The 26486-nt window shown below is 37.5% G+C and overlaps 1 protein-coding gene across 1 annotated transcript; it reads left to right on the top strand.

Annotated features, from left to right (window-relative positions):
- The first annotated feature begins 3294 nt into the window (after window positions 1–3294).
- LOC118833659 (fatty acid-binding protein 12-like) lies at window positions 3295–20908 on the top strand. Its single transcript, XM_036741031.1, has 5 exons — window positions 3295–3500; window positions 4999–5094; window positions 17360–17532; window positions 18551–18652; window positions 19831–20908. Exons 2-5 carry the CDS (start codon window positions 5022–5024, stop codon window positions 19879–19881), a joined length of 399 nt encoding a protein of 132 aa, XP_036596926.1. The 5' UTR covers window positions 3295–3500; window positions 4999–5021; the 3' UTR covers window positions 19882–20908.
- Window positions 20909–26486: the final 5578 nt, after the last annotated feature.

Below are 26486 nucleotides of genomic sequence, written 5' to 3'. Positions count from 1 at the left end.
TTCTCTCTCTCTCTCTCTGGGGGTGGATAGCATTTTTCATCAGAAGTTCTTTGGAATTGTCTTGGATCATTTTCTTGATCAGAGCAGCTAAGTCTTTCATAGTTCATCATTGTTACAATGTTGTTACTGTGTACAGTGTTCTCCTAGTTCTGCTCACTTCACTTTGTATCAGTTCATATAAGACTTCCCAGGTTTTCTTTTAAACCTTCCTGCGCATCATTTCTTATAGTATATAATACAGTATTCTATACCAATCATATCCCACAACTCATTCAGCTTTTCCCCAATTGATTGGCATCCCCTCAATTTCCAATTCTTTTCCACCACAAAAAGAGCTGTTATAAATATTTTTGTACAAATAGGTCCTTTTTCTTTGTCTTTGATTTCTTTGGGATACACACCTAGTAGTGACATTGCTGGATCAAAGGGAATGCACAATTTTATAGCCCTTTGGGCATAGTTCCAAATTGTTCTCCAGAATGGTTGGATGAATTCATAAGATGAGGAAGTTTTTAAGGGAAGGAATCCAAGCTATCAATAGCTACATTTAAAAGTGCTAAAAAGGAAGAAAGAAAAGGAAAAGGAAGAAAAATGAAAAATATTCCAAATCACTAATTAAAGCAACTCTGAGGTTCAACCTCACACCCATTAGACTGGCAAAGTTGTCAAAATGAGAAAATGACAAATATTGGAGGGGCTTCTCGAAAATTGGCATATTGATTGATTGTTGGTGGAATTGTGAATTTGTGAGGAGATTTTGGAAAGCATTTTGGAACTATGCCCCACAAGTCAATGAACTCTTTGACCTAGTAATACCACTACTAGACGTATAACACAAAGAGAACCAAAAATGAAGGAAAGGTTGTCATCATTCACTTTCAATATATCAGTTAAAGGAATTATAGCCCAAAGGGAATGCATTTGCATTTATTACATTTTGCCTAAATAAAGGAGCAAATAATCATCCCTGGCATGACTACAGAACTACAGAGAACTACAGTGTTTTTGAAACAGCTCCAAGAAAGCCAATGGCATCGGGTGTGCTTTTAATCTTGCTTTGATGCCAAATGCTAGTTAGAGGTCTTCACAAAATTTTTGAAAGTTTTCCCACCTTTCAACTTAGTTTGAAAGTATGACTGAAATTACTTCTGGTAGTGGATAGTGAGAGATAATGAACTTTGATTTTGCTTTTCACAAATTATAGTTTACTTTCTTATATTTGGTGGTTGATAGAAGGCATGTTCCAAGATGAGAGGGAGTATGGACCTTATCCCTAGAGGGTTTCTATTAAATGCTTTCCTCAGTTTCCTCTCTCTTCATAGCTTTGATACCATCACACTTTATTTCTTGGGGAGTATTGATTCCACCTTTATCTTGATGAAAGTATGGACAAAATAACTCTCCTTCTCCTACAGAAGGATGGAAGTTTGCAAATGTTATTTTTATTAAGAAATCAAGAAAAAACATGAGCATGCCATACTTAGATATACAAAAGCCCAGAAATGAATGTGTTTATAGGCCTGGCACTCTATCTACTTTGCCACCTAGCTGCCCTCTCTGCCACCTAGCTGTCTTAAAAGTAATAGTGGTAGCAGCAATAGTAGTAGTTATAGAGGTAGCAGCAGCAGCAGCAGCAGAAGTAGTATAGGGGGAGCTCACTACAACTCTAGCTTCTCTGCAAAACTGGAAAGTGTTAGGGCTGTATAAGATTCATAATTATTAACTTAAATGTTTCACAGTGGTACGTGAATTGCTAGCAAAGCACTTTAATACCTTCCTCTCAGACATAAGCCTTATCTTTTCTTAAGGGAAGGCATTAGATATTTATTAACAGAAGGTAAGAATATCAATGACCCTTCCAAATGCAGGCCAATAATATTTATGTACTTCATATAAAGGATTCACATCTTGCATCTCCTCAATCCCTCTTATTAACATATGTAAGAAAACTACATATTAGCCAAGGGGCAAAAATGGTGCACCAAAAAGTCCCAGGGATATAAGAAGATATTTATCATTGATTTGGTATTGAACAAACTGCATGAAAACCCCATGCAATGTATACTGCCCTTGACTCAGTGACCCAGTCATGGCTTCTTTATTTACTGCAAATATATAAAATAGAATCAAGTAGAGTAAGAACCATAGAATATTTTTTTCTTTTTTTTTGAGGGGGGAAGGCAGGGCAATTGGGGTTAAGCGACTTGCCCAAGATCACACAGCTAGTACATGTGTCAAGTGTCTGAGACCAGATATGAACTCAGGTCCTCCTGACTCCAGGGCTGGTGCTCTACTCACTGTGCCACCTAGCTGCCCCTAAAATCATAGAATATTTGATGTACACATCAAGAACTGTTTTCTGTTTAAACACATTACTAATGCAAGGAGTCAGTTTGTCTCTTATGGTTCTACCTAGCTTTGAACTCATCATCATCTGTCTTAAGGAGTGGGGACAGGATAGTGGGTAGGAGGAATGAAGAGAAGACTGGCCTGAGTATCCTCTTTCAATGGGAGGTTTGGGGCAGTGTTCTTCACTCTGCCCTCCAATCAAAGGGGCAGGGAGTACTGATAAGGAGTACCAAGGCTGATTCCAGGATAAGGAGGTTCCTGGGGGCATGAGCAAGATGTATACAGGAGTTCAGACAGGTGGGAAATGAGAATGACACAAAGATTTTGAGACTAGGTAACTAAGAGGACAATGATGGCCTTGATAGTGATAATAAAGTTAAGAGGAAGGCAGGTCTTGGTTGAGGAAACATAGTAAGTTCAGTTTTGGATATGTTGAGAAGTCTCTGGGAAATACAGTTCAAAATGTACAATAGGCAGATAAAAACATCCTTTTTGAACCCCCCTCCTTTTTTCTATTGCCAAAATATTTTCTCTTCAGAGAGTCAATTCAGTTCAAGTAAATTCAACAAATATTTATTACAGTATAATATAAATATAAATAAAATGTATCTATTTGATTGAAAGCTTACTAATAAGTTCCTTTTTTACAAAAAATAAGCTTATTTACTTTTAGTTTTCAACATTCACTTCCATAAGTTTTAAATTTTCTCTCCCCCACCCCCCCACCAAGACAGCATGCAATCCGATATAAGCTCTACATATACATTCAATAGGTTCCTTTTTTATGGAGCTGAGAATGTCTCATTTTATAACATGGCTACACCACTTGTTCCTGGACCTCCTCTTTTCTCTCTATTTTACCTCATTAGCTCTCCAAGACAGATAACCATTGTGACCTAGGACATAGCAACTGGATAAAAGTCATCACATTCCAGTCAGTCTCCTGGCATTATCTTTTCCTCTGACTTGGGAGAGTTCTGAGTTAGCACCCCACTATACAGAAGGAAGAAGACAAGACTATCACCACTTAAAGAGAACTGAAGGAACTCTCCCAGTCACCACCACAAACATCTACATTCTGCCCACTCTCTCGATTGCTTTCTGACAGAGGAGAGGAGTCAGAAATCCTGCAGCTCCTAGATTGTCATAAGGTAAGTGCTCCTTTTTCTTTGTGTTAAATAATTTCTAGCAAGATCAAGCTCAGGGAGTTTGATGAAACAGCTTAGAATATGTTGGTGGGTAGTTAGACATTGAGGGCTTTACACAAAACAATCACCTTCCATTATTTTAGGATAATTGGGATGCAGTGATTATGAAGATAATCCATAAACCTAATTTTGATAAATAATTTTACACTTCTCCATTCAGTCTTCAGAGCTGCTAATGAGTATTCAAGTTGATTCAACCCTCTGCCTACCCTCTGGCAGAGGTGTTAATAAGAAATGAAATGGATTAAAGATAGACAACCTTGACAAAAACAAAGAGAAGCCATAAGGTTTGACAAGCTGCCACCAGTCCTTGGGATAATCAAATGTAGATTGTCAAAGTTGAATCATCCCTTTTTCCAACAATATGACTGTACAGCAAACATTCTTCTAAATGTCATCAGTTGATGAATATTTCATAGATAATTTTCATTAGATAATTAGAATTTGCTAATTTCCTTCCAAATGGAAAACAAAGTATGCCATGTCAAAAATCAATCTGATAAACAGATCAAAGACAGTAATTATAATATTGCGTTTATCTATCATAGCTGAAGAGTGCGTTTCTCTTAAGTGAATTTTTTTTATAAAACTGAAGATTGGCCCTTTACTATCAAAGTGCTATTAGAACCATTTTGGATGGTTTTAAATATTGTCCTGCCTCAATTTAGAGTATGCTGAACATAATCTATTTTTCTTTTTCGCAACTTAAGGCCATTAAGAATATCACGTTATGGTAAACTGTAGTAAAATGATACCCTGTTGGAGGTACAATGACCATATGTCCCAGATTTTCTGCAAAGAGTCCTGGTTTGGGAAAGAAGCTGCTTATAATGAGGCTTTTTTAAAAAAAGAATATCCTTTGTCAAACAATATTTCCTGACTTTTGGTTTGGAGAATATTGTCACTGTGTATCTACCAACCCCCTATCATGGAATTTTCCCACACTGCTATATAGTTCTGACTTGTGATTCTTCCCTCCTACCCATCCCACTCCCCACTACCATTTGAAGCTTTCAGAGGGTGTTTTCCTTAGGTATGTATAGGGCCATTTGCTGCAGCATTCTTAAATGACCCTGGTACTTTCCCCTGGCTTTCTCTGTTCTTGGCTATTGTATCTTGCAGCATATCAGCAAGCACAAGACAATGTGTGATATTCACAATATTTTGCCCTTGAGACTTGTGAAGAAGCAACATTTGTTCTTGGAAAGACTTGTTTCCACATTAATCTGGCTACCATTCTCATAACTACTTCCTGTTTACAGCTGATTCTTCTGTTTCAGATAGTATGGGAAAAGTCAAATATGTACATGGTGAAGTTTGCCCCACTTTCTCCTTGATAATACTAATTCAGAGCAGGATCACAAAGGATCTGAAAACATCTTTTGATAATGATTATTCTATTGATACAATACAGCTTAATACCTTTTCTTTCTTTTCTAAGAACCAACTTGCACTCTTAACAAAATGGTTGATCACCTCCTGGGAACATGGAAATCAACTTCTTGTGAAAATTTTGATGAATATATGAAACAACTGGGTGAGCCAAGTTTTGTTGTTCTTATATCAAATTTATTGGAGGTGGGATCTACTCTGACACAGTGCTAAGCATATTCAAAATTTGGATCCATCTTGAATTTCTAACTTCTCATTTCTCAATAATAACAAAAGCAAATATTATTGCGTATTTGTTATGTATAAGACACTGTCCTAGGTCCTCTTCGGATCACCAACAAGTAGAAAGTCCTTGCTCTGAACCAATTTTGCTGGGGAGAAAAGAGAAAATTGAATAACAACAAAAAGATTTAAAGAGCTGAGGCAATAATAGAAGAGATTTCACAAGGCACTGAATGATTAATTTTCAAATTAACTATGCAGACAGTAATTACTCTGGAGTTCAGAGAAGGCAGAAATAATTTAGACCTTTAAAATGGACCTTATGATAATGTGTTTTCAAAATGTGGACCATGTAATATTCATTCTCCAGCTTATCTTTTCTCACAGACTTTGCCCAGGTTTTTAGTGGACATATAGCATGAAGAGACATTCTAATTCTTAAAAAAATCTGAAGAATGGTATATGTAATCTAGTACTATCATTATTTCTGGGATGTAAGTGATGTAATTTCTTTATATTAACATATAAAGAAATGAAGTTTTTCTAAAGAAATTTTTTGTCCATTTAATCCCTTTTTCATCTTGAAATACTTTAAAATAAAAATCAAATTGGGTGGCTAGGTGGTACAGGGGATAGAGCACCAGAAAAAACTCATCTTCCTGAATTCAAATCTGTCTTCAGACACTGTTTGACTCTGGGCAAGCCACTTAATCCTGTTTGCCTCAGTTTCCTCATCTGTAAAATGAGCTGAGAAGGAAATGGCAAACCACTTCTGCATCTTTGCCAAGAAAAGCCCAAATGGAGTCACAAAGAATTAGACATAACTGAACAGCAACAACAAAAATCATATTACTATAGATAGGAACAGTGCCTTGAACAGAGCAAGCAGTTTTTTGCTAAATTTAAAAAATTCAATAGGGTTCTAATTTAAGCTTGAAAGATATTTCACAGTTATTGACTATTTTCAATATTTCTTTTTATAGGTCTAAAACTTCAGGGAACAGTCTATCCCATGATCTAGATTTAGACAGACCAGTCTTGAAGCCTGCTTATGCCCACTATGAGCCTCTACTATATTGTTCTCATCCTGCATTCATATTTAATTCTTCAGATACTATTGTACTCTGTGTCTTGCAGCCATACAGCAATACTAGAAATGTTCCATTTCAACTTGGAATATGATCAGAGTCAGAATATGCTACAATGTAGTGCAAGGTCATAGAAACAATATGGAATGACGTTAGCTTCTTAGATGGTATCAGAAAAGAAATCCTGGGTGATTCCTGGAATGCAATATGTCTCAGTTTCAGGTCTGGCTGTACTGGGACAGAGTACGTGGTATGTGTACTTGTGCAAATGAAAAGGATGTGTCAATGTAATATGACTTTATTCCAGAAGGGGTTGCTAGATGGTCATCTGAGATGTCTAGAGAGAAGCATTTTGTCTTCCCCAGAGAGGAGGAGGAAGTTATCGATGTTCTAGGAGGTGGATTATCCAGTACAATTATCCCAAGGTTGAATGAATACTCTTTTGCTATCCTGGTTTCAAGAACCATTCTCACTTCCCATCACAATAGGGTTTTGTACCTCTTTTACTAATCTGCTAATTCCCTTTCCAATTCTTCCACAGTTTTCCTTTTCACTTTTTTCCTTCAACAACTCTCATTTCATTTACAAAAATGTTTTTTTTTGTTTGGGTTTTTTTTTTTTGGAGGGTGGAAAGCAAAGCAATTGGGGTTAAGTGACTTGCCCAAGGTCACACAGCTAGTTAGTGTGTCAAGTGTCTGAGGTCACATTTGAACTCAGGTCCTCCTGACTTCAGGGCCAGTGGTCTACTCACTGCGCCACCTAGCTGCCCCACAAAAATGTTTTAAACTCTTAAAAAATTCTTCTTTCATCTCTTCATAGAATTCCTCTTGAGTTTATGCCCAAGCTATGTTTTTCTCTAAGGTGTTGCTTATTGATAATTTGGAGTCATTCTCTTCTTTTATATTTGTGCCTTGAGCTTCTTTGCCACCAGAGTAATTCTTTATGTTGTGCTTCTTTTTCTGTTTAATGATTCTTCCATCTTACTTTCTGACTTCAGGCTTAGCTGTTACTGCTGCGCTTTGCCTCATTTCTGGAGGGAAAAACTGGGCTGGTCCTACTGCTACTTTCTTGGACTATTGGATATTGTGCTATTCCATCATCAAGGGACAGGCTGGGGATTTAAAAGCTTTTAGTGCTTTGTTTTTTAAAAAAATTATTAAATTTAGTATCACTACTTGGTCTATTTCTGAAGGTAATTAGGGAAAAAGGAAAAGAACCTATTGTTCTAAAATGTTTCTTTTCTTTTTTTTTTGGAGGGGAGAAGGGAAGGCAATTGGGGTTAAATGACTTGCCCAAGTTCACACAGCTAGTAAGTGTGTCAAGTGTCTGAGGCCAGATTTGAACTCAGGTCCTCCTGACTACAGGGCCGGTGCTCTACTCACTGCACCATCTAGATACCCTTGTAAAATATTTATAGCAGTTCTCTTTGTGGTGCAAAGAACTGGAAATTGCAGGGATGCCCATCAATTGTGGAAGGGCTGAACAAGTTGTGGTATATGATTGTGATCTGTGCTATAAGAAATGATAAGCTCAGATGGCAGCTAGAAAGCAGGGACTTGCTTAAGCTCTCCCCCAGGTCCCTCCAAACACCTGTAAAAATGGCTCTGAACAAATTCTAGAGCTGTAGAACCCACAAAATAGCAGAGGGAAGGGTCTATCACACGGACTTGGGAGTGGAATGGAGCAGAGCACAGCCCAACGTGGGCTATGCCAGGATCAACCGGACCAGGAGCCAGGCAGAACAGGCAGTAGGGCCCTGAATCATTGAGCTGTGGCAGTTACCAGACTTCACAACCCACAAATGCCAAAGACAACAGAGCAGGTTAGTGGAAAAACTGCTGGATCTGAGTGAAAGGAGTGCACGGTTGGCCCCAGCTCTGGGGGCATGGAAGTGGTGCAGCTCTGGGGCTGCTTCCAGAACTCCAGCTGTGGTTGCTTCTGGCCCCAGGCCCACTCAGTGGGAGGAATTAAGCAGCAGATCAGAGCAGGAGTGCAGAGCCTGCTGGGTTCTGGGTCACAGTCCTGGTTGGTGGTTCTTGGGGGAGGAGGAGCATTGGTGTGGCAGAGCTTGCTGCGTAGAAGTAGCTCTGAAAACAGCAGTGTAGCCCCTAAAGCTTGGGACAAAGTACTCTCTACTCTACAAGCAGTCATACACTGACAAAAAGCTCAAGGGTCAAGTAATTGGCTGGGAACATGAACAGGCAGCAAAAATGGACTCAGATTCAGACTTGGACTTTGGAATCTTTTTTTGGTGACAAAGAAGACCAAAATATACAGCCAGAAGAAGTCAACAAAGTCAAAGAGCCTACATCAAAAGCCTCCAGGAAAAATATGAATTGGTCTCATGCCATGGAAGAGCTCAAAAAAAAATTTGGAAGAGCAAGTAAGAGAAGTAGAGGAAAAATTGGGAAGAGAAATGAGAGTGATGCAAGAAAATCATGAAAAACAAGTCAATGACTTGCTAAAGGAGACCCAAAAAATACTGAAGAAAATAACACCTTTAAAAATAGATTAGCTCAAATGGCAAAAGAGCTCCAAAAAGTCAATGAGGAGAAGAATGGCTTGAAAGGCAGAATTAGCCAAATGGAAAAGGGGGTCCAAAAGACCACTGAAGAAAATACTACTTTAAAAATTAGATTGGAGCAAGTGAAAGCTAGTGACTTTATGAGAAATCAAGATATTATAAAACATAACCAGAGGAATGAAAAAATGGAAGACAATGTGAAATATCTCATTGGAAAAACCACTGACCTGGAAAATAGATCCAGGACAGATAATTTAAAAATTATTGGACTACCTGAAAGCCATGATCAAAAAAGGGGCCTAGACATCATCTTTCAAGAAATTATCAAGGAGAACTGCCCTGATATTCTAGAACCAGAGGGTAAATGTGTTGGTAAGCCAAATGGGCCTTAGCACTCAGTTCAACCAAGTGCCCTTGAAGAGTTTGGCTTTTGTTTCCTTTGATTAATTCAGTGTATTTCATTGAGTCTTACTAGGTGCTAAGCCCCAGCCCCAAACCCCTATTAGGTGCTAAGCCTATGTGGGTGTGAAACTCCCAGGGTACTAAGGGGAGGAGCTAACTCAAGAGCCAACCATAGGAGCCTAAGTTCTGGTCATTCCGATGATGTTTGATGACGTCTGAAATGGTATAAGAAGAGAAGACAGAGCTATTTGCTCAGGGCTCTCAGCCGATGTGGAGACTCCGGGCAGCTGTAGCTAAGAGCCCTCCAGCTTGTAACCCAGATGTTGGGATTTTGTTAAACTCTGGTAACTATGTATAGGGATTTGAATCAGACAAGGTCTGTCTGTCGATGTTTGTAATTTCTTTTGTACTTGCTCCGAAGTTCAGGGTGCTGGCTTTTTCCCCTGAACTAAGTGAATGGTATTTGTATGCTGAATTAAAGTAAACTTGTCAACCCCTTAACGTTGCTTTCCTTACTAAAGCGGATCAAAAGAACGTGCGCTTTTGCAGCATGCTGGCACCATTCTTGTTCTTGGGCTTGTGTTGGTCTTTCACCCCCACAACAGCTGCTAGCCAGATTGTTGAAACAGTAAAATTAGAAATTGAAAGAATCCAATGATCTCCTCTTGAAAAAGATCCCCAAAAGAAAACTCCTAGGAATATTGTCACCAAATTCCAGAGCTCCCAGATCAAGGAGAAAATACTGCAAGCAGCCAGAAAGAAACAATTTGAGTATTGTGGAAACACAATCAGGGTAATACAAGATCTAGCAGCTTCCACATTAAGGGATCAAAGGGCTTGCAATATGATATTCTGGAGGTCAAAGGAATTAGGATTAAAACCAAGAATCACCTACCCAGCAAAACTGAGTATAATGCTCCAAGGCAAAATATGGATTTTCAATAAAGTAGAGGACTCTCAAGTTTTCTCAGTGAAAAGACCAGAGCTGAATAGAAGATTTGACTTTCAAACACAAGAATCAAGAGAAGCATGAAAAGGTAAACAGGAAAGAGAAATCATAAGGGACTTATTAAAGTGGAACTGTTTTGTTTACATTCCTACATGCAAAGATGATGTATGTAATTCATGAGACCTTTCTCAGTATTAGGGTAGTTGAAGGGAATATACATATACATATAGACAGAGGGCACAGGGTGAGTTGAATATGAAGGGATGATATAAAAAAATAAAATCAAATTAAGGGATGAGAGAGGAATATATTGAGAGAGGGAGGAAAGGAGAGTTGGAATGGGGCAAATTATCTCACATAAAAGTGGCAAGAAAAAGCAGTTCATTGGAAGGGAAGAGGGGGCAGGTGATGGGGAATGTGTGAATCTTGCTCTCATCAGATTTGACTTGAGGGGGGAATAACATATATACTCAATTGGGTATCTCACCCCACATGAAAGCAGGGGGAAAGGGATAAGAAAGGGAGGACGATAGAAGGGAGGGGAGATAGGGGGAAGAAGTAATCAAAAGCTAACGCTTTTGAAAAGGGCCATGGTCAAGAAAACTGAATAAAGGAGGACAGGATAGGATGGAGGGAAATATAGTTAGTCTTTCACAACATGACTATTATGGAAGTGTTTTGCCTAATGATACATGTGTGACCTATGTTGAATTACTTGCCTTCTTAGGGAGAGTCGGTGGGGAAGGAAGAGGGGAGAGAATTTAGAAGTCAAAGTTTTAAAAGCAGATGCTCAAAAAAAAAGTTGTTTTTGCATGCAACTGGGAAATAAGATATACAGGCAATGGGGCATAGAAATCTATCTTGCCCTACAAGAAAGTAAGGGGAAAAGGGATGGGGGTGGGGAGTGGGGTGACAGAAAAGAGAGCTGACCGGGGAATGGGGCAATCAGAATATATGCCATCTTGGAGTGGGGGGGAGGGTAGAAATGGGTAGAAAATTTGTAACTCAAAATTTAGTGGAAATCAATGCTGAAAACTAAAAATATTAAATAATAAAATATGAAATTAAAAAAAAAGCAAGCCATTGATAAGAAAAAAGTCCCCATATATTCCCCAAGCATGCTTACTTCACAAACTTATTGGAGGTATTGGGATTTGTATCACTTAAATAAATGAGTACATATTTCATACCCCAAAAAAGAAATGATAAACTCAATGATTTTAGAAAATCATGGAAGGAGCTGTGCATAATAATGAAGAGCAGAACCAAGAGAACATTATATACAGTAGCAGCAATATTGTTTTAAGAATGTCTTTGAGTGACTAAGTCATTTTGACTACTATAAATACCCAAATTAACTAAAAAGGACATTTGAATAAAGATGCCATCTGCAACTAATGGTAGCCATTTCTAGAGCAGTGGAGGGGGGAGGAGGGAAGAAAAAAAGGAAACTTACATGATAATTTTGTTGTGTATTTGAAAGGAATAGCAAGTTGTGCATAGTAGATTTGCAGTTTCATATTCTATTATCTTTTTGTTGTACTATGTTATGGAAATGCTTATTTTATTCCATAAATTAAAAATTAAAATTTTAAAAATTATTTTATTTTTAATTTATGGAACAAAGCAATCATTGTCATAACAGTATAATAAAAAGATACTGCATGTGTAACTACAAATCTATTATAAACAACTTGCTATTCCTTTTCAAATATAATAAAGTTATCATGTAATTTTTTCTTTTTTTCTTCCTTATCCTGCCCCTGCCTTAGAGATGGCAATCATTAGACACAAATATGTATATGTATATATATATATATATATATATATATATATATATATATATATATATGAAATCATTCTATACATTTATTTATCAGTTCTTTCTCTGGATGCAGATAGCATCTTCCTTCATATGTTCTTTGTAGTTAATTTGGGTATTTATAATAGTTAAAATGAATTAATCACTCAAAGTTGTTCTTAAAACTATTGCTGTTACTATATATAATATTCTCTTGGTTCTGCTCATTTCACTCTTCATTATTTTGTGCAAGTCTATCCATGTTTTTCTAAAATCATTTAGCTCATTATTTCTTGTAGCATAATAGTATTCCATCACAATCATATACCATAACTTGTTCAGCCAATATAATTCAATATTGTATTGGAAATCCTAGCAATAGCAAAAAAAGAATAAAAAGAAATAGAAGGAATCAGAGTAGGGAATGAGGCAATAAAACTATCTTTTCTTGCAAACAATATGATGATAAACTTGGAAAATCCCAAATACTGGACTAAAAAGTTAGTTGAAACAATAATATCAGCAAAGAAGCAGGGTGTAAAGTAAATTCACATAAATCATTAGCATTCTAATCTATCACAAACAAAACCCTGCAAAAGGAGATAGCAAGAGATATCCCATTTAAAATAACTCTAGACAGCATAAAATACCTGGGAATACACCTGCCAAAATAAACCCATGAATGATATAAACGAAATTATAAAGGAAGCTTTTTATGTGAATAAAATCATATTTAAACAATTGAAAAAATAATAATAATAATTGTTCATGGGTAGGCAGGGCCAACATAATAAAAATGACAATTTTAACTAAACTAATTTATATATTCAATAGCATCCCAATTAAATAACCAGAAAGTTATTTTTACTAAATTAGAAAAAATATAAATATTCTTTTGGAAGATCAAAAAGTCAAGAATATCAAAGGAACTAATGAAAAAAATACAAAGGAAGGAGGTTTAGCTGTACCAGATCTTAAACTACATTGTAAGGCAATAATTATCAAAACTCTCTGCTACTGGCTAAGAAACAGAAAAGCTAGATCAATAGAACAGAGTAGACACATACAATTTATGCAGCAAATAAACATAATAATCTTATATTTGACAAGTGTAAAGACTTAAGATTTTCCCATAAGAATTCATCATTTGGTAAAAATTGTTGGGAAAATGGGAAATCAGTCTGGCAGAAATTTGGTATAGACCAATATCTTTGAGTGCTTTCAAAATGGTGTGTTAAAAGGCAAAGTTTGATTGCCACCCTCCTTGGTCAGGACTCTGCAAGTTTCTGAACTGAATTTGGGTCTGACCAACTGTTGACTGCTGCTGGATCCAGCTCCTACTAGTTTGAGAGCTCTGTTGCCTCAGAGTGATGGAATTTTAGGCTGCTCATTGGTCTGGGATTTGTGCCCTGATTATTCTTCTGTAGGCTGGGCTAAATACTGGAACTAAGACCCCACTCTATTCTGGTGTCTGTGCCACACTGCTACCATTTCCTTTTGGGCTTCTTCCTTTTTAGGCCTACAGTCTAGGGCTTCCCCACCTGGCAACAGCTATACTTGAAAACAGGTGGGGTATAGGCACAGATTTCCTTCTCAAGCTATTCTGGATCTTTTATCTAAGTAGCAGAACAAAGCTATCAATTGGTGCCCCAGCATAGGTGTGGTGGCACCACTGGATGAGTCTGGGACAGTGGTGGGATTCAGCTGGTTCACACCAGTTTGGCAACCAAAATTTTAGGTCGAGTTTGGCAGTTGTTAGTGGGGTGGGGCCTGCACCTGCAGTGGCAGCAGCAGGGCCTTGGCTTGGTTCCATGGAGAACTGAATTTATTTGTATCCCATCACTATTCTGTAACCTCCTCTTGCCTTGGTTCATAGTTTCCCCCTGAGTGCTGGAGTGCTATCCACATTACAAACTCTGTACTAGCTCTTTTTCTAGTACACGTAGCCTTGTCTGTCTCTCTTTGCTAACTTGGGCTAGAAAAAATGACAAATTGGGACTTTTTCTGGATTTCCTCATAAAGATTACATCTGTTGCATCTTGCAAATCTGTTTGGAGGAGTATTTTATATTGCTTCCTGCTACTCTGCCATTTTGACCCTGCCCCGCCCTTCTTCCTCAATATTCTTAAGGATGAAATTATCAATTCAGAAAGCCAATAAATTATTAGCTGCTCTGCTTTTGACAGAGAGGTTCAAAACGTGCTCAGCTATCTGAAATCTCTCTTCAGCACTCTGTTATGTTGTGCCTCTGTGCCAGGCTTGTAATATGTTTTATGAATTCTCCATGCTGTATTTCTTTTGAAGTTTTCTCCCCTTCAAGGCCTTGAAAATTCACCCTTGAATGCTTTTAAGATGATATTGTCTTCAGCGTGAATTTCTTCTTATGTATTTGGTTAAGTTTGACACTCTTCCTAATTTAGTTATCTAGAACTCCATTCTCATTTCCTCATAGAGGACATCAGGTACTGAATTGTTATTGTCAAATGTATAAGTTTCACTGTCATTACTGATAAGAATAGTACATTTTAGAAATGCTGGCAGATCTGTTCTGTTTCACATCTATTTGTTTTCTTCCTTCTAGTTTTACCTTAGAATCCTTCGGCTTAATTGGGTCTCATGCCAAGCATTATAGAGGCTCATTTTCCTTTCCGTTTCTTTTTACCACTCATAATTTTCCATTGTATTCTTTAATAACATTTTGAAAATGAACTTGAATTGTACACTAAGGTTTTCGTTAGCCTCTGTGTCTTTCCACTTGTCAAGGAGAACAAGTCTTTGTTAGCTTTGGGAAGTTTGGGGGCTCTTTTGGCTTCCTCACTAAGGCCATTATTTATGCAGGTCAAACTTCCCTTTAAAATGTTAATAATTTGAGTCAATGTACTTTTTATTCATCTTCCATTTTCAGAGCTTATTAATATAGGTCGAGTTAGAGCTATTGTAGATGAACAGTATTTTTCTCATGTAACCCTTCTAATTTGGTGTTAATATCAAACTTTTCCTTTAACCAGTAGATGATAGTTGTTTGTTGTCCTTCTCGAAGAGGACCAAAATGACATCACTATGCTAGAGTAAAGTTTCAACATGTCTGACTGTAGCTGATCAGACCAATATGAGCTCAGAATGCTCTACCACAGGTTGGGCACAAATAGTCCATGTGAACATTCGGGGTAGATTCTCTAAATTTTCGCATCCTGCATTTCCTTTGGTCTATTTCAATTCTGCTTTGCTCATAGAGCACAGCACCTTCTCTAATGTGGGCACGCCATACTGAGCAGTCCTGTGCCAGTATCTCATGTCGCACAATCAATTCCAAAATTCTTAAGAGAAACCTTGAGAGTGTCCTTGTATTGCTTCTTCTGACCACCATGTGAGCATGCTTGCCCTGTGTGAGTTCTCCATCAAACAGTCTTTTTGGCAAGCATACATTTTGCATTCAAGCAACATGGCCAGCCCATCGGAGTTGTGCTCTCTTAAGCAGAGTTTGAATGCTTGGCAGTTTAGTTCAAGTAAGGACCTCAGTGTCTGGTGCCTTATCCTGCCAGGTGATCTTAAGAATCTTCCTAAGACAATTCAAATGGAAGTGATTCCATTTCCTGGCATGGTGCTGGTAGACTGTCCAGGTTTCACAGGCATACAACAATGAGGCCAGCACCACAGCTATGTAGACCTTCAGTCTGTTAATCAGTGTAACACCTCTTATTTCCTATACTTTCCTTCGGAGCCTCCCTAGCAGTGAGCTAGCTCTGGCAATGTGTGTGTCAACCTCATTATCAATGTGTACATCCCTGGAAAGTACACTACCAAGGTAAGTGAACTTATCCACAGCATTCAAAACTTTTCCATTTGCTGTAATCAATGATTCCACATATGGATGGTGTGGTGGTGGCTGATAGAGCACCTGTGTTTTCTTGGTGTTAATCGTTAGGCCAAAATTAGCATAAGCATAAATGAATCGATCCATACTGTGTTGCATCTCAGCTTCAGAGGCTGCATTGAGTACACAATCATCTGCAAACAGAAAATCATGCACCAACACTCCCTCCACTTTGGTCTTTGCTTGTGGCCTTTTCAGGTTGAAGAATTTACCATCAGAGTGGTAGCTTACCTTGATGCCATGTTCATCCTCACTGAAGGCATTTGACAACATGGGTGATGATATGACTGACCAGAGACAACTAATTCTGAAATGTTTAGCACTTCAGTAACTAGTTGGCCCCTGTCTGTTAAAATAATCAATTTCATTTTGGGGTGAGATTTTTTTTTCTATTTTAAATCTCTAACACTTTATGCTTCTCTTCTTGAAGAAAGTATTCATGAAGTACAGATATGAGGCTTTTAAATAATCTACAAGCCTTTGGCCTCTTTCATTACTTTATTCTCAACATTTTTTTGGCCATTCTCCCCTGTGCCCACTTTCACAATGAAGTCACTGATTATCACAGTATATTTTGACTTGCTTTCAAGGGTCTTCTCAAGTTCTTTGTAGAGTTCCTCTATTTCTTTATCTTCATCACGTGATCATTCTTACCAGCTCCTTTATTTGTTTCTTTGAGGAGAACCCGAGAGCAATTTCTCCGTTTATCTTCAATTTCTTTATATCTTCTGATTTTATTTATAGTGATATCATTTTGAATATGGTTCATCTGCAGTAGTGTATCAAATTATTAATAATGCAATAAAAACTCACATTTTAAAGTGTTGATAGATTAGTATTTGCAGATAGTCTGAAAATTATAGGATTTTGGTAGCCTCTGATTCATTTTTCAACATTTCTGTACTCCACCACGATCACTGCAGCAATGGAAGGGTATTATGCAGAATTGAGGGTCGTTTGAATTTTTATTTACTTGATGATAAAAGAACTATGATCAAAGAACTAGTGACCAAGCTCATGGCAGGGAGTCTCTTCAAACTTAGCTAGACAAGTTCTTGATCAGAATACCTATCCTGCTGCCAAGATGATATTCTAAGCCTTTCCTGCTTGGTAATGATCTGCCTGAGCTCATGCTTTATTGGCGTGTATCCTTTGAAACCAAAAGGTCACTTCCAGGTCACAATGAAGTATGGGAAGGACCTTTATGAAGGATTCTACATTTACTTTCAACAATTCAACCATTTAATTTCAGGATGCTGGCAATGTGTGTGACATAGACAATCTTTGCCTCTTAAAGACATTCATGAATGTTTTAGAGGTTTGGGAGCCAACTGACGTTTTCTCAGGTCATTATTTCCTCTTCTGGAGTAGCAAAATTACTACATTTTGATATTTGGCATCATGAGAGATAAAATCTCTTTAGGTGTAACCAGCGAAATTTAGCCATTTAAAGTATAACCCTCTCTGATAGTAAGATGTTGGGCAGCTCAAGGGAATCCTTACTAGTCAGCAACAATATTGGGCGTTGGTTCCTTTTGTTTGGTTTCTAGGAGTGGGATTAGCTAGCAGGAAGCTGAGCAGTTTGGCCAAACCTGTTATGACCATCAGTGCAGAAGGGGATTTGATTACCATCAAGACCAAAAGCATCTTTAAAAATAATGAAATCTCTTTTAAGCTGGGAGAAGCGTTTGAAGAAACCACACCAGATGACCGAAAAACCAAGGTGAGGTCAAAAACTTTCTTCTTGAAGACTCTTGGACAAATATAACAGAAATATGCAGTAGTCTATTAAGTGGACAATTAACTAGTCAATTAAGAAGACAAGCTATTAATGCTAACTACTGTTCTAAAAAATGGTCCAGATTCTAATTCTAAGATAATTGTATTCACATTCTTTTATCTGCTACTTTGCAGCAGCTGTCTTTTCCCAGAATTATACTGAATAGAATGAGTTAATAAATAGCCTTGGTTGAAAGCACAAGATTGTGGAACAGTATGCTCTACATATATGTACATCATATGATATGCTATCATATTATTTAACATGTAATTAATATGCAATTACAACACCTCAGTAAGAATAGAATTTAAGTGTGGGAGAACTCAAGCCTGAAGTAATGGCATAATTTGGTGAGCAAAAGAGGCTAAAGACTTCAACTTTGATGATTTTGTGATGGGGGAAAGTGGGACATGTGACTATGAGAGGCAGGATGCTGCAATGGAAATTGCACTGGCATTGGAGTCAAAGGAACAAGGTTCAAATCTAGCCTCTGTCACTTACTGTCTGTGTAATGCTGAGTAATTCAATGAACCTCTGGACCTCAGTCTCTTCATTGGTAAAATGATGAAGTTCAGCTAGGTTGTCTCCAATGTCCCTTCTGGATCTAAGATCTTATTTTCTCCTCCTCGTGTTAGCTCTGGGGATGGGAGCTATAAATTTAAAGCTACTTATATCTTAAAATATCGAACTATACTTGTGAATATTTATAGAGTTTGACAAAGCACTACTTTAGTTGTCAAGGATTATTCTGCCCTAATTCACCTCCCCCAAATGTCCTCAATGGAATATAAAACAATTTTGAGTATTTCATTTATTTATTCAAAATAATTATCTAAAAATTTATCATGTCTTGACTGTAACCTATTTAAAACCCTAGAAAATTTATAGCAGATGATTAGGATTTGAGGTCTGTAGGACACTTTGGACTGAGTGACTGGTATCTTTGTATTGTCTTCTTCAGAGTATTGTAACCTTGGACAGTGGCTCTTTGACTCATGTGCAGAATTGGGATGGCAAAGAGAATACCATAAAAAGAAAGCTGGTGGATGGGAAAATGGTGGTAGTAAGTTCTTTTCTGTGCCAAATATGATGACAGTATGAATCAGATCTCTGTGGAACATGTCTTTCTAAAATAACAAAGTAAAATACTGCTTTCTTTTGTGGGAACGATAGAGTTTTTAGGGGTGAGAAAAAGAATTTTGGTAGTTAAGTAAATAAACGAGAGTTATAAATGTTATCAAATATTGATGAACTGCAAAACATTATCTATAACTTGATTTTCAGTTATAAAGCTAAAGAGGAAAGCTCTTTATAGTTTTTCTTGTGATAGTCTCCTGTACTTCCCCTAGAAAATGTAGTAGGAAGATGGTTTTTCCTTGTGTGTTTCTTTGGGGGATATTTTTGTTTCTTATGGATCCACATCGGGAGAATCATCTGGCCTGAATTTGTTTCTTCTCATATAACATTAGTCAATAAACAAAATAGCCTCATCCTTTATTGATAAATGATATGTATGTGTGTGAGTATATATGGATGGAATAGTAAAAAGTGCTATGTGTTTCACTGTAATGGACTTTGAAAAATGATAATATGCATTTTGATTATCTAGATAAGTGCATACTTTCAAAAAAATGTAATTAACAAAGAAGAACCACAAGGCACAATCAGTTAGCAAATGGATGCTATAGTTCTCTATCTTTTCTCTCTCTCTCTCCCTGCCCCCTGATGCCCAAGTTCCACTTAATGGCTGTATTTTGGACCCTCCTGGCTTAGAGTGAATGTCAATGGTAACTGTTTCTCTTTGGAACAGCAACCCTGAGGGTTTTCCCCTCCCAGCTTGATAGTTTTTCTTTTTTTCTACTTAAAGGGGTCATCCCTTGACTCACTTCTTAAACAGGCCTATATGCTGAATGGTCATTACCTCACTCTAAGTGAGTACTTGAAAAGGCCTTAGCCTAAAAGGGTTAGGATTAAGTATATGTACATATATATACGTATATGTGATGTATATGCACATATATCTGTCTGCATAAATGTCTGTTATACATAGCAATGTAGTGTTGGGGGGGGCATTCCACTTAATGGGTTCAAGTCCTGTCTCTGCCACACTGGCTCAGTGCCCCCAGGCAAAGACTAGTAATTACAGAAAAGAAGCTGCCTTTTCCAAATTATAGGTCTAGTTTTTAAAAATATGAATATATATTTATATATGCACATATATTTTTAAAATCTTTTTTTTAGGAAAGTGCCATGAATGACGTTACCTGCACTCGAATATATGAGAAAGTGTGAAGAAACTCACTCTCAAGCCAAACACAACCATGAAACAATGACATCCACACTTCTGGGGGCATTTCAATAAAACTACAAAGCAAAATGTCATGACAATGAATGTCACTTCAACTCTGAACAAAGCTTAACAACTTTGGTTACCATGTCAGATTTCCCTAGAGTCAAGGTAGTATTTTGAATGGTTATAAATAAAGCAGAAGCCTGGTTGCTATAACCTCCTTTAACTCAGGACAGATGAAAAAAACACTATCCTAGAGTAATTTCAATTTTGATCAGTCTGACCTTTGGGGGAAAGCATCAGAATATTTCTTGTCAGCCAAGAAAATTCAATATAATCTGTGGCAGAATGGAAGTAAAGCCAATTTCTTTTTAAACAAGTGGAGACAGTCTTGTAAGAGAATGTGCTAGAGAAACATGAGGGGAAGTAAGGAAGATTTTCAAAATTATATCTATGAACTGATAGGTATATATGATCCAAGAACGTTTTGAGGAAAAAGAAACCCATAACCACTAATAATAAAAAATAACAAAGGAGGAGAAAACTTTGGTTCTTATAATATTCTTTAAAAAAAAATAGAATTTTATATGCAGAAATAGCTTTCAAGATTAACTAGGTCAAACTCTTCATTTTATAATTAAGTAGCATTTGTAAAATGCTGGAATAGAATTAATATAGTGGTAGTATAAAATCTGTAGTAGTCTTGGTTGGTTACACATATTACATTGGCTCTTGACTAAAGGGTAGATTTATGATCTAGGGCCTGCATTCATAATAACTGGGCTCTTAGAGGGGTAGTCATGAAATGGCTCATGCTTATGCTCCCAGTTAGAGAGCAGGCTTTCTAACAATGAGCAGACTGGAGGTTAAGCTCCCAGCCAGGAGCTAAGAAAGTTCTTCCTCTTCTGTACGGCTCCCAATGAGCCTTCATGCCACAAACAAATGACAATGGATCACCCAGCAACACAGGTACTTATGAGAAATAATATTAAATCTGGCAAATGTATTCCTAAACAGAATAAAATCTTTACAAAAAGACATCATCGAAAGACATCATGATTTCACAATTAGCCACATAATTAACCAGAAATGAGGCCAGGGTGGGGTACAGTCATCCTGCTCCCAGAGCCAGTGCTCTCTACAAAAACAGTCACACAGCTTGTAGTTTGTCTATTTAGGCGTCATCCTCATGGTCTTAAGGAAAGGCACTGCAGATGTGGTAGACACTGACAGCTGTCATGGTTATCCTGCTATCACAGCAATGCTATTACCATTCTTGCTCTCTTCCTCTCCTGGTTCTTGTGAGTCCCCAAAACTCATGCCATAGTCCCTGTGTGAAAACCTCTGCTCTCCTGTCCCAAGGCTGACCCCAGGGTAATTTCCTCTTTTCTGGACCTGGGGAGAATTTCAAATCCCACATATGTAACAGTGACTACCCTGGCAGTGCCCCCACTGCCAGAAGTCCAGATGTGTTACTTTTCACCCCACTCAACTTCCAGGATAATCCAGTACACTTATAGGAGTTTGGTGGGTATCCAGTCTCTCTGCCGCTGGCTTCAACCCATTGTGTTCCTCCAATTCTAGGGGTCCCCGGTTATATTTAACCACTTAACAGATTAACTTATACAAAAGAATAATTTATTTTAAAAGTGTAATAACAAATATACAAACATCTTTCCCAATATCTGGGGGACATAATCCTCCCCATACCACATCAATCTATAGGGAGGGGAGGATAAGGTTCACAGCTTGACTCAGTTGTTAGATAGCACAGTCCCACCAAGTTCCAAGTCTAAAGCCCCTCTGTGGGCTCAAATCACAGGTACCGTGGGCTTCTCAGGACCCCCCTACTAGGCTAGTAGCAACATCTGGCCTGAAATCCTGCCTCCAAGGTTCCATGTCTTGAGATACCAGGTCTAGGGACTCTACCACTGGCACCTAGAATTGTAAAGGATGAATGAAACAAATCCTAACAAAACTTAAAGCCCATTTCTTGAAGTCATACAGCCTAAAAGGGGAAGGGGAGAAGGTAATCCTTACCCTCACCCAGCTCCCTTTATGGTGTACATGAATATGTCTATGTAAATGTGTATGTGTCTATACATATTTAATGAACATTAAACACTCTCTAGGTGTCAGGCATTGTGCTAAGTGCTAGGAATACACGTAGGAAAAAGACAGGCAGTCTTTGCTGTCAAGAAGGTGAATGGGAGAATATATCCCACAAAACGAAACTGGAAAGTAGGCTGCATTGTGGGGGGAACACCAGAGGGTGTTTTGTTTGGTGGAGTTGAAACTGAGCAGGGCTGCAGAAGAGTGGAATGAGGTGGAAGCCCAATTTCTACCCTCTATAAAGGAAAGCTTTGGGAGGTTTAGTGCTCCACCCTCCAACCCACTAATCAGAGGGGAGAGGAGGCTGAGGGAAGTGGTATCCAAGGCCTGAGTTAGGAACATGGTGAGAAAATGATGACATTATTCTGAGAGAGGCATCTTGTTCTTGGGAATTGAAACCAGGCAGAGCTGTAGACGGAAAGAGGAATGTATATGTATCTACATGTAATTTGTGTATATAATGTATATATATGATGTATATATGGTGGGTGCTTAATAAATGCATATTTCCTTTTTATGATCCTATGAAAACATAGCTCCAAAAATCACAATTCAGTAACTTTGGCTCTTAAGAATTATTTCATTATGTATTTCTCAATTACATTTAGAAAAATTTTAACATTCATTAAAAAAATTTAATTCCAAAGTCTCTGCATCCCTCCCACCCCTTAAGAAGGCAAGCAATATATTGATTATACATGTGGATTCATGCAAAATATATTGCCATATTAGCCATGTTACAAAAGAAAGCACATACAGAAACAAGAAAAATAAAGACAGTGAAAAAAAAAAGCTTCAGTATGCACTCAGTGTTCATTAGTTCTCTTTCTGGAGGTGGATAGCAGTTTTCATCATGAGTCCTTTGGAATTGTCTTAGATCATTGTCTTGATCAGAGTATCTAAGTCTTTTACAATTCACCATTGTTACAGTATTGCTATTGTTGTGTACAGTGTTCTAATTCTGCTCACTTCACTTTTCATCAGTTCATATAAGTCTTCCCAGGTTTTTAAAAAACCCACCCCACTCTTCATTTCTTATAGCACAATAATATTCCATCACAATCATATGCCATAGCTCATTCAGAGTTAGAAACAGTATTTCTACCCCCTAGGAACATCCCTGATTGGGGGGCATCCCCCGAATTTCCAATTCTTTTCCACCACAAAAATAGCTACTATATATGTATATATAGGTATGTATATGAATGTATATATATATATTATATATATTTTACTAATAGATCCTTTTCTCTTTTCTTTGATATCTTGGGGATATAGACCAAGTAGTGGTATTGCTGGGTCAAAGGGAATACAATTTTATAGCCCTTTAGTCATAGTTCCAAAATGTTGTCTAGGATGGTTGGACTAGTTCACAATTTCACCAACAGTGCCTTAGTGTCCCAATTTTCCACATCCCCTCCAGCATTTATCATTTTTCTTTTATGTCAAATTAGCCAATATCATAGGTGTGGGATGGTACCTCAGAGTTGTTTTAATGTGCATTTCTCTAATCAATAGTGATTTAGAGCATTTTTAAATGTGATAGCTTTGATTTCCTCTTCTGAAAACTGAAATGGCCTTTGACCATTCATCAATGGGGAAATGGCTCTTATTTTTTCAAATTTGACTTAGTTCTCTAAATATTTGAGAAATGAAATATTTATCAAAGAAACTTGCTGTAATTTTCCCCCAATTTCCTGTTTTTCTTCTAATTTTGGCTGCATTAATTTTGTTTGTGCAAAACCTTTTTAGTTTCATGTAATAAAAATCCATTATACTTCCTGTGATCATCTCTATCTTTTTTTTGCTCATAAACTCATCCCTTGTCCATAGATCTGACAGTTAAATTTTTCCATGCTCCTCTATTTTACTTATGATACCATTTATTCATTTTGACCTTATTTTGGTATACCGTGTAAGATGTTGGTTTACACTTTGTTTCTGCCAAACTGCTTTCCAGTTTTCCCAGCAACTTTTGTCAAATGGTGAGTTCCTGACCCCAAAAATTGAATCTTTGGGTTTATCAAACACTATATTACTATGGTCATTTTCTACTGTATGTTGTGTACCTAATCTATTTCACTGATCCACCAATCTATTTCTTAGCCAGTATCAGATTGTTTTCATGATTATTGTACAGCTTTTTATTATTGTTTTGCATACATTTTTATTAATAGCCCATGCCTTGTACAAGCCTGGAATCTAATCTAAGCCCCCATTGGTGGCTTTGAGGACAAGCCTCTATTTTTCCTTAAATATACTGGTTGTCTCTGCCTGTTTTTGATCCTGTATTCCACGTATGGAACATTTCTTGATTCATCCCCGCACGTACACTGAAGCTGACAGCTCTCCCCTTCTATTCCAGGGTAACTGAGTTCCTCAAAGACTATCCCAAAATCTGAGTTTAGAAAATTTTAGGTCTATTTTTTTTGTCATTTTCAATATTGTCTCTGTTGTGTAAAAATAGAACAAAACTTCCAAAGTCCTTCTTTCTCCAGTGTCACTGCTTCCCTTTTAAATTCCTTTTTATTCTTTCCTCCATCCAGTCTCCTTCAATTACTATTCTAATCTGCTTCCATCAATGACTTGAAGAGGAAGCCATTATTTTTTGAGAAAGCAGAAAAGAAAGATTTCAGTACTTTTGATTTCCAGGGAGAGTTAGAAACAGTATTTTTGCCCCCTAGGAACATGTAATCTAAAAAAGATCTTCAGGTATACAAGCACAAGCTATATTTACACTGGGCCAAAATTAGAAATTTGTTGGAAAAAAACAAAACAAAACAAATCCATCAGTTTAGTCCAGATGATAGAATCAATGATTTTAAAGAATAGGTATAGTCACAAAAATGAACACTTAGACATTTCAGAAATATATAATGTATTTCTTTCATTAGGCAGTGGTATGAGTGAGTCCCTTTCCATGGTATGCTGAGGGAAAAACAGTCACCTTCCTTCCAATTATTTGCAATAGAATTGCTAGAGGAGCTGGACTGGTTTCGAGAGAGTTGTGATGATGGAGTGGAAGGGCCTAGCCTGAATGAAGGCTCCAAGCCAAGTGAGACGATTCAAAGGAATGTCAAAAAAAATGTCATAAGAAAATTTGTCTGTAAGAAGAAGGAGCTGGATAGAAGATATTGGCTGACAAGTAATTAATAATGAGGTGAAATGTTAGTTTAGAAAATCTTAGTCCTAGAGCATAAGAAACCTATCTTCTCCCTCTCAGTAGAGAGATGAGAGCTGTCGCTGTGGAATGAAGTATGTGAGGTCACATGTAACTGCTGTGGCTATTAGCTTTGCCCATTTTTTATTATTCTCTTTATAAAAGTTTAATAGAGTGGGAGTGCTAAGGACTAACAACTGGTATAAAAACAAAAGGTAACAATAACACTTTTAAAATGGTGGATTTTAATTAATTAAAGTTAATCAATATGTATATGTACATATATAATTTATATATAATTAATTTATATTTAACTAATTAAATTGATGTTTGGTAAAAGTCACTTTATCTTCCTTAGTTTGAACTTCCTCACCTCTAAGATGGTAACAATAATACTTTCTACTTCATCTTCATGGTGATATTGTAAAGATTAAAAGAGTTAAAATACATCTAAGGTGCTCCTTAAACCAGAATCATAGGACGTTACCTTCCAGGTCATCTGGTCCCAGTCTCATTTTGCAGATGAGACACTGAGACCTCGAAAGCTTGACTCTTTGCCCAAGGTCACATGAGGAATCAATGGCAGGGTTAGGATAAGAACCCAAGTCGGTTGGCTCCAAGTGCAGCAGTCTCTCCACTGCATCTGACTCTAGGGAATGCTAATAGGCAGGCTATGGTCATGATTACTACTGCATTGGGATGCCCTCCATTCTCCTCAACAGGAAAGCTGAACACCACTCCGTCTCTTTACCCCGTATGGAAGGTGGATGGCTTCTGGCTGCATACACTCTATATGCTTTGGGCTGGATTGTCAACACTGACTGTCTAGCCTTGGAGGAGTTCAGGAGACTATTCTCCAGGCACAGAGTATGATCTGCCTAAATGAGACAAAACATGCCGTATCAAGTTTGAGAAATAGATTGTGGAACAGAATTGGCTGGAATACATTTTACAGAACGTAAAATGGTCAGGAAAGGTCAGTTGGAACCACATTATGGAGGACCTGAAATGACAGACTAAGGAGTTTGTATTATCCAAGATACAATAAAGAGCCACTGAAGGTTTTTGAGAAGGGGAGTAACATCCTCAGACCTCTGCCATAAGAAGGCTTCAGAAATCACTGGCTGTGGGTGGAGAATGGATTGCAAAGGGGAGAGACTGGAGTCAGGGGAACCTATGGGAAATAAGGGTTAGGTTTCCATGACTACCCAAAACTGTAATCTTTTGCTAGAGATTGCTGAAAATACACTTTTCTGAATACAATTCTTCATAAACTATTGATTCTGATCATAGGCAGTTTTCCTAATACAGTAATCATGAAATAACTCATAAAAT

This window comes from Trichosurus vulpecula, chromosome 1 (genome assembly GCF_011100635.1).
Source record: "Trichosurus vulpecula isolate mTriVul1 chromosome 1, mTriVul1.pri, whole genome shotgun sequence".
In the NCBI taxonomy this organism is placed as follows: Eukaryota; Metazoa; Chordata; class Mammalia; order Diprotodontia; family Phalangeridae; genus Trichosurus; species Trichosurus vulpecula.
The sequence above is the reverse complement of the archived record's forward strand: the minus strand, read 5'-3'. Positions and strand labels throughout refer to the sequence as shown.

Excerpts from the sequence above, each read along its gene's own strand:
- LOC118833659 (XM_036741031.1), top strand. The coding sequence starts at position 5,022 with ATGGTTGATCACCTCCTGGGAACATGGAAATCAACTTCTTGTGAAAAT. Across the intron at positions 17,533-18,550 it reads CAGATGACCGAAAAACCAAG|AGTATTGTAACCTTGGACAG; the intron begins GTGAGGTCAAAA and ends TGTCTTCTTCAG. Across the intron at positions 18,653-19,830 it reads TGGATGGGAAAATGGTGGTA|GAAAGTGCCATGAATGACGT; the intron begins GTAAGTTCTTTT and ends TCTTTTTTTTAG.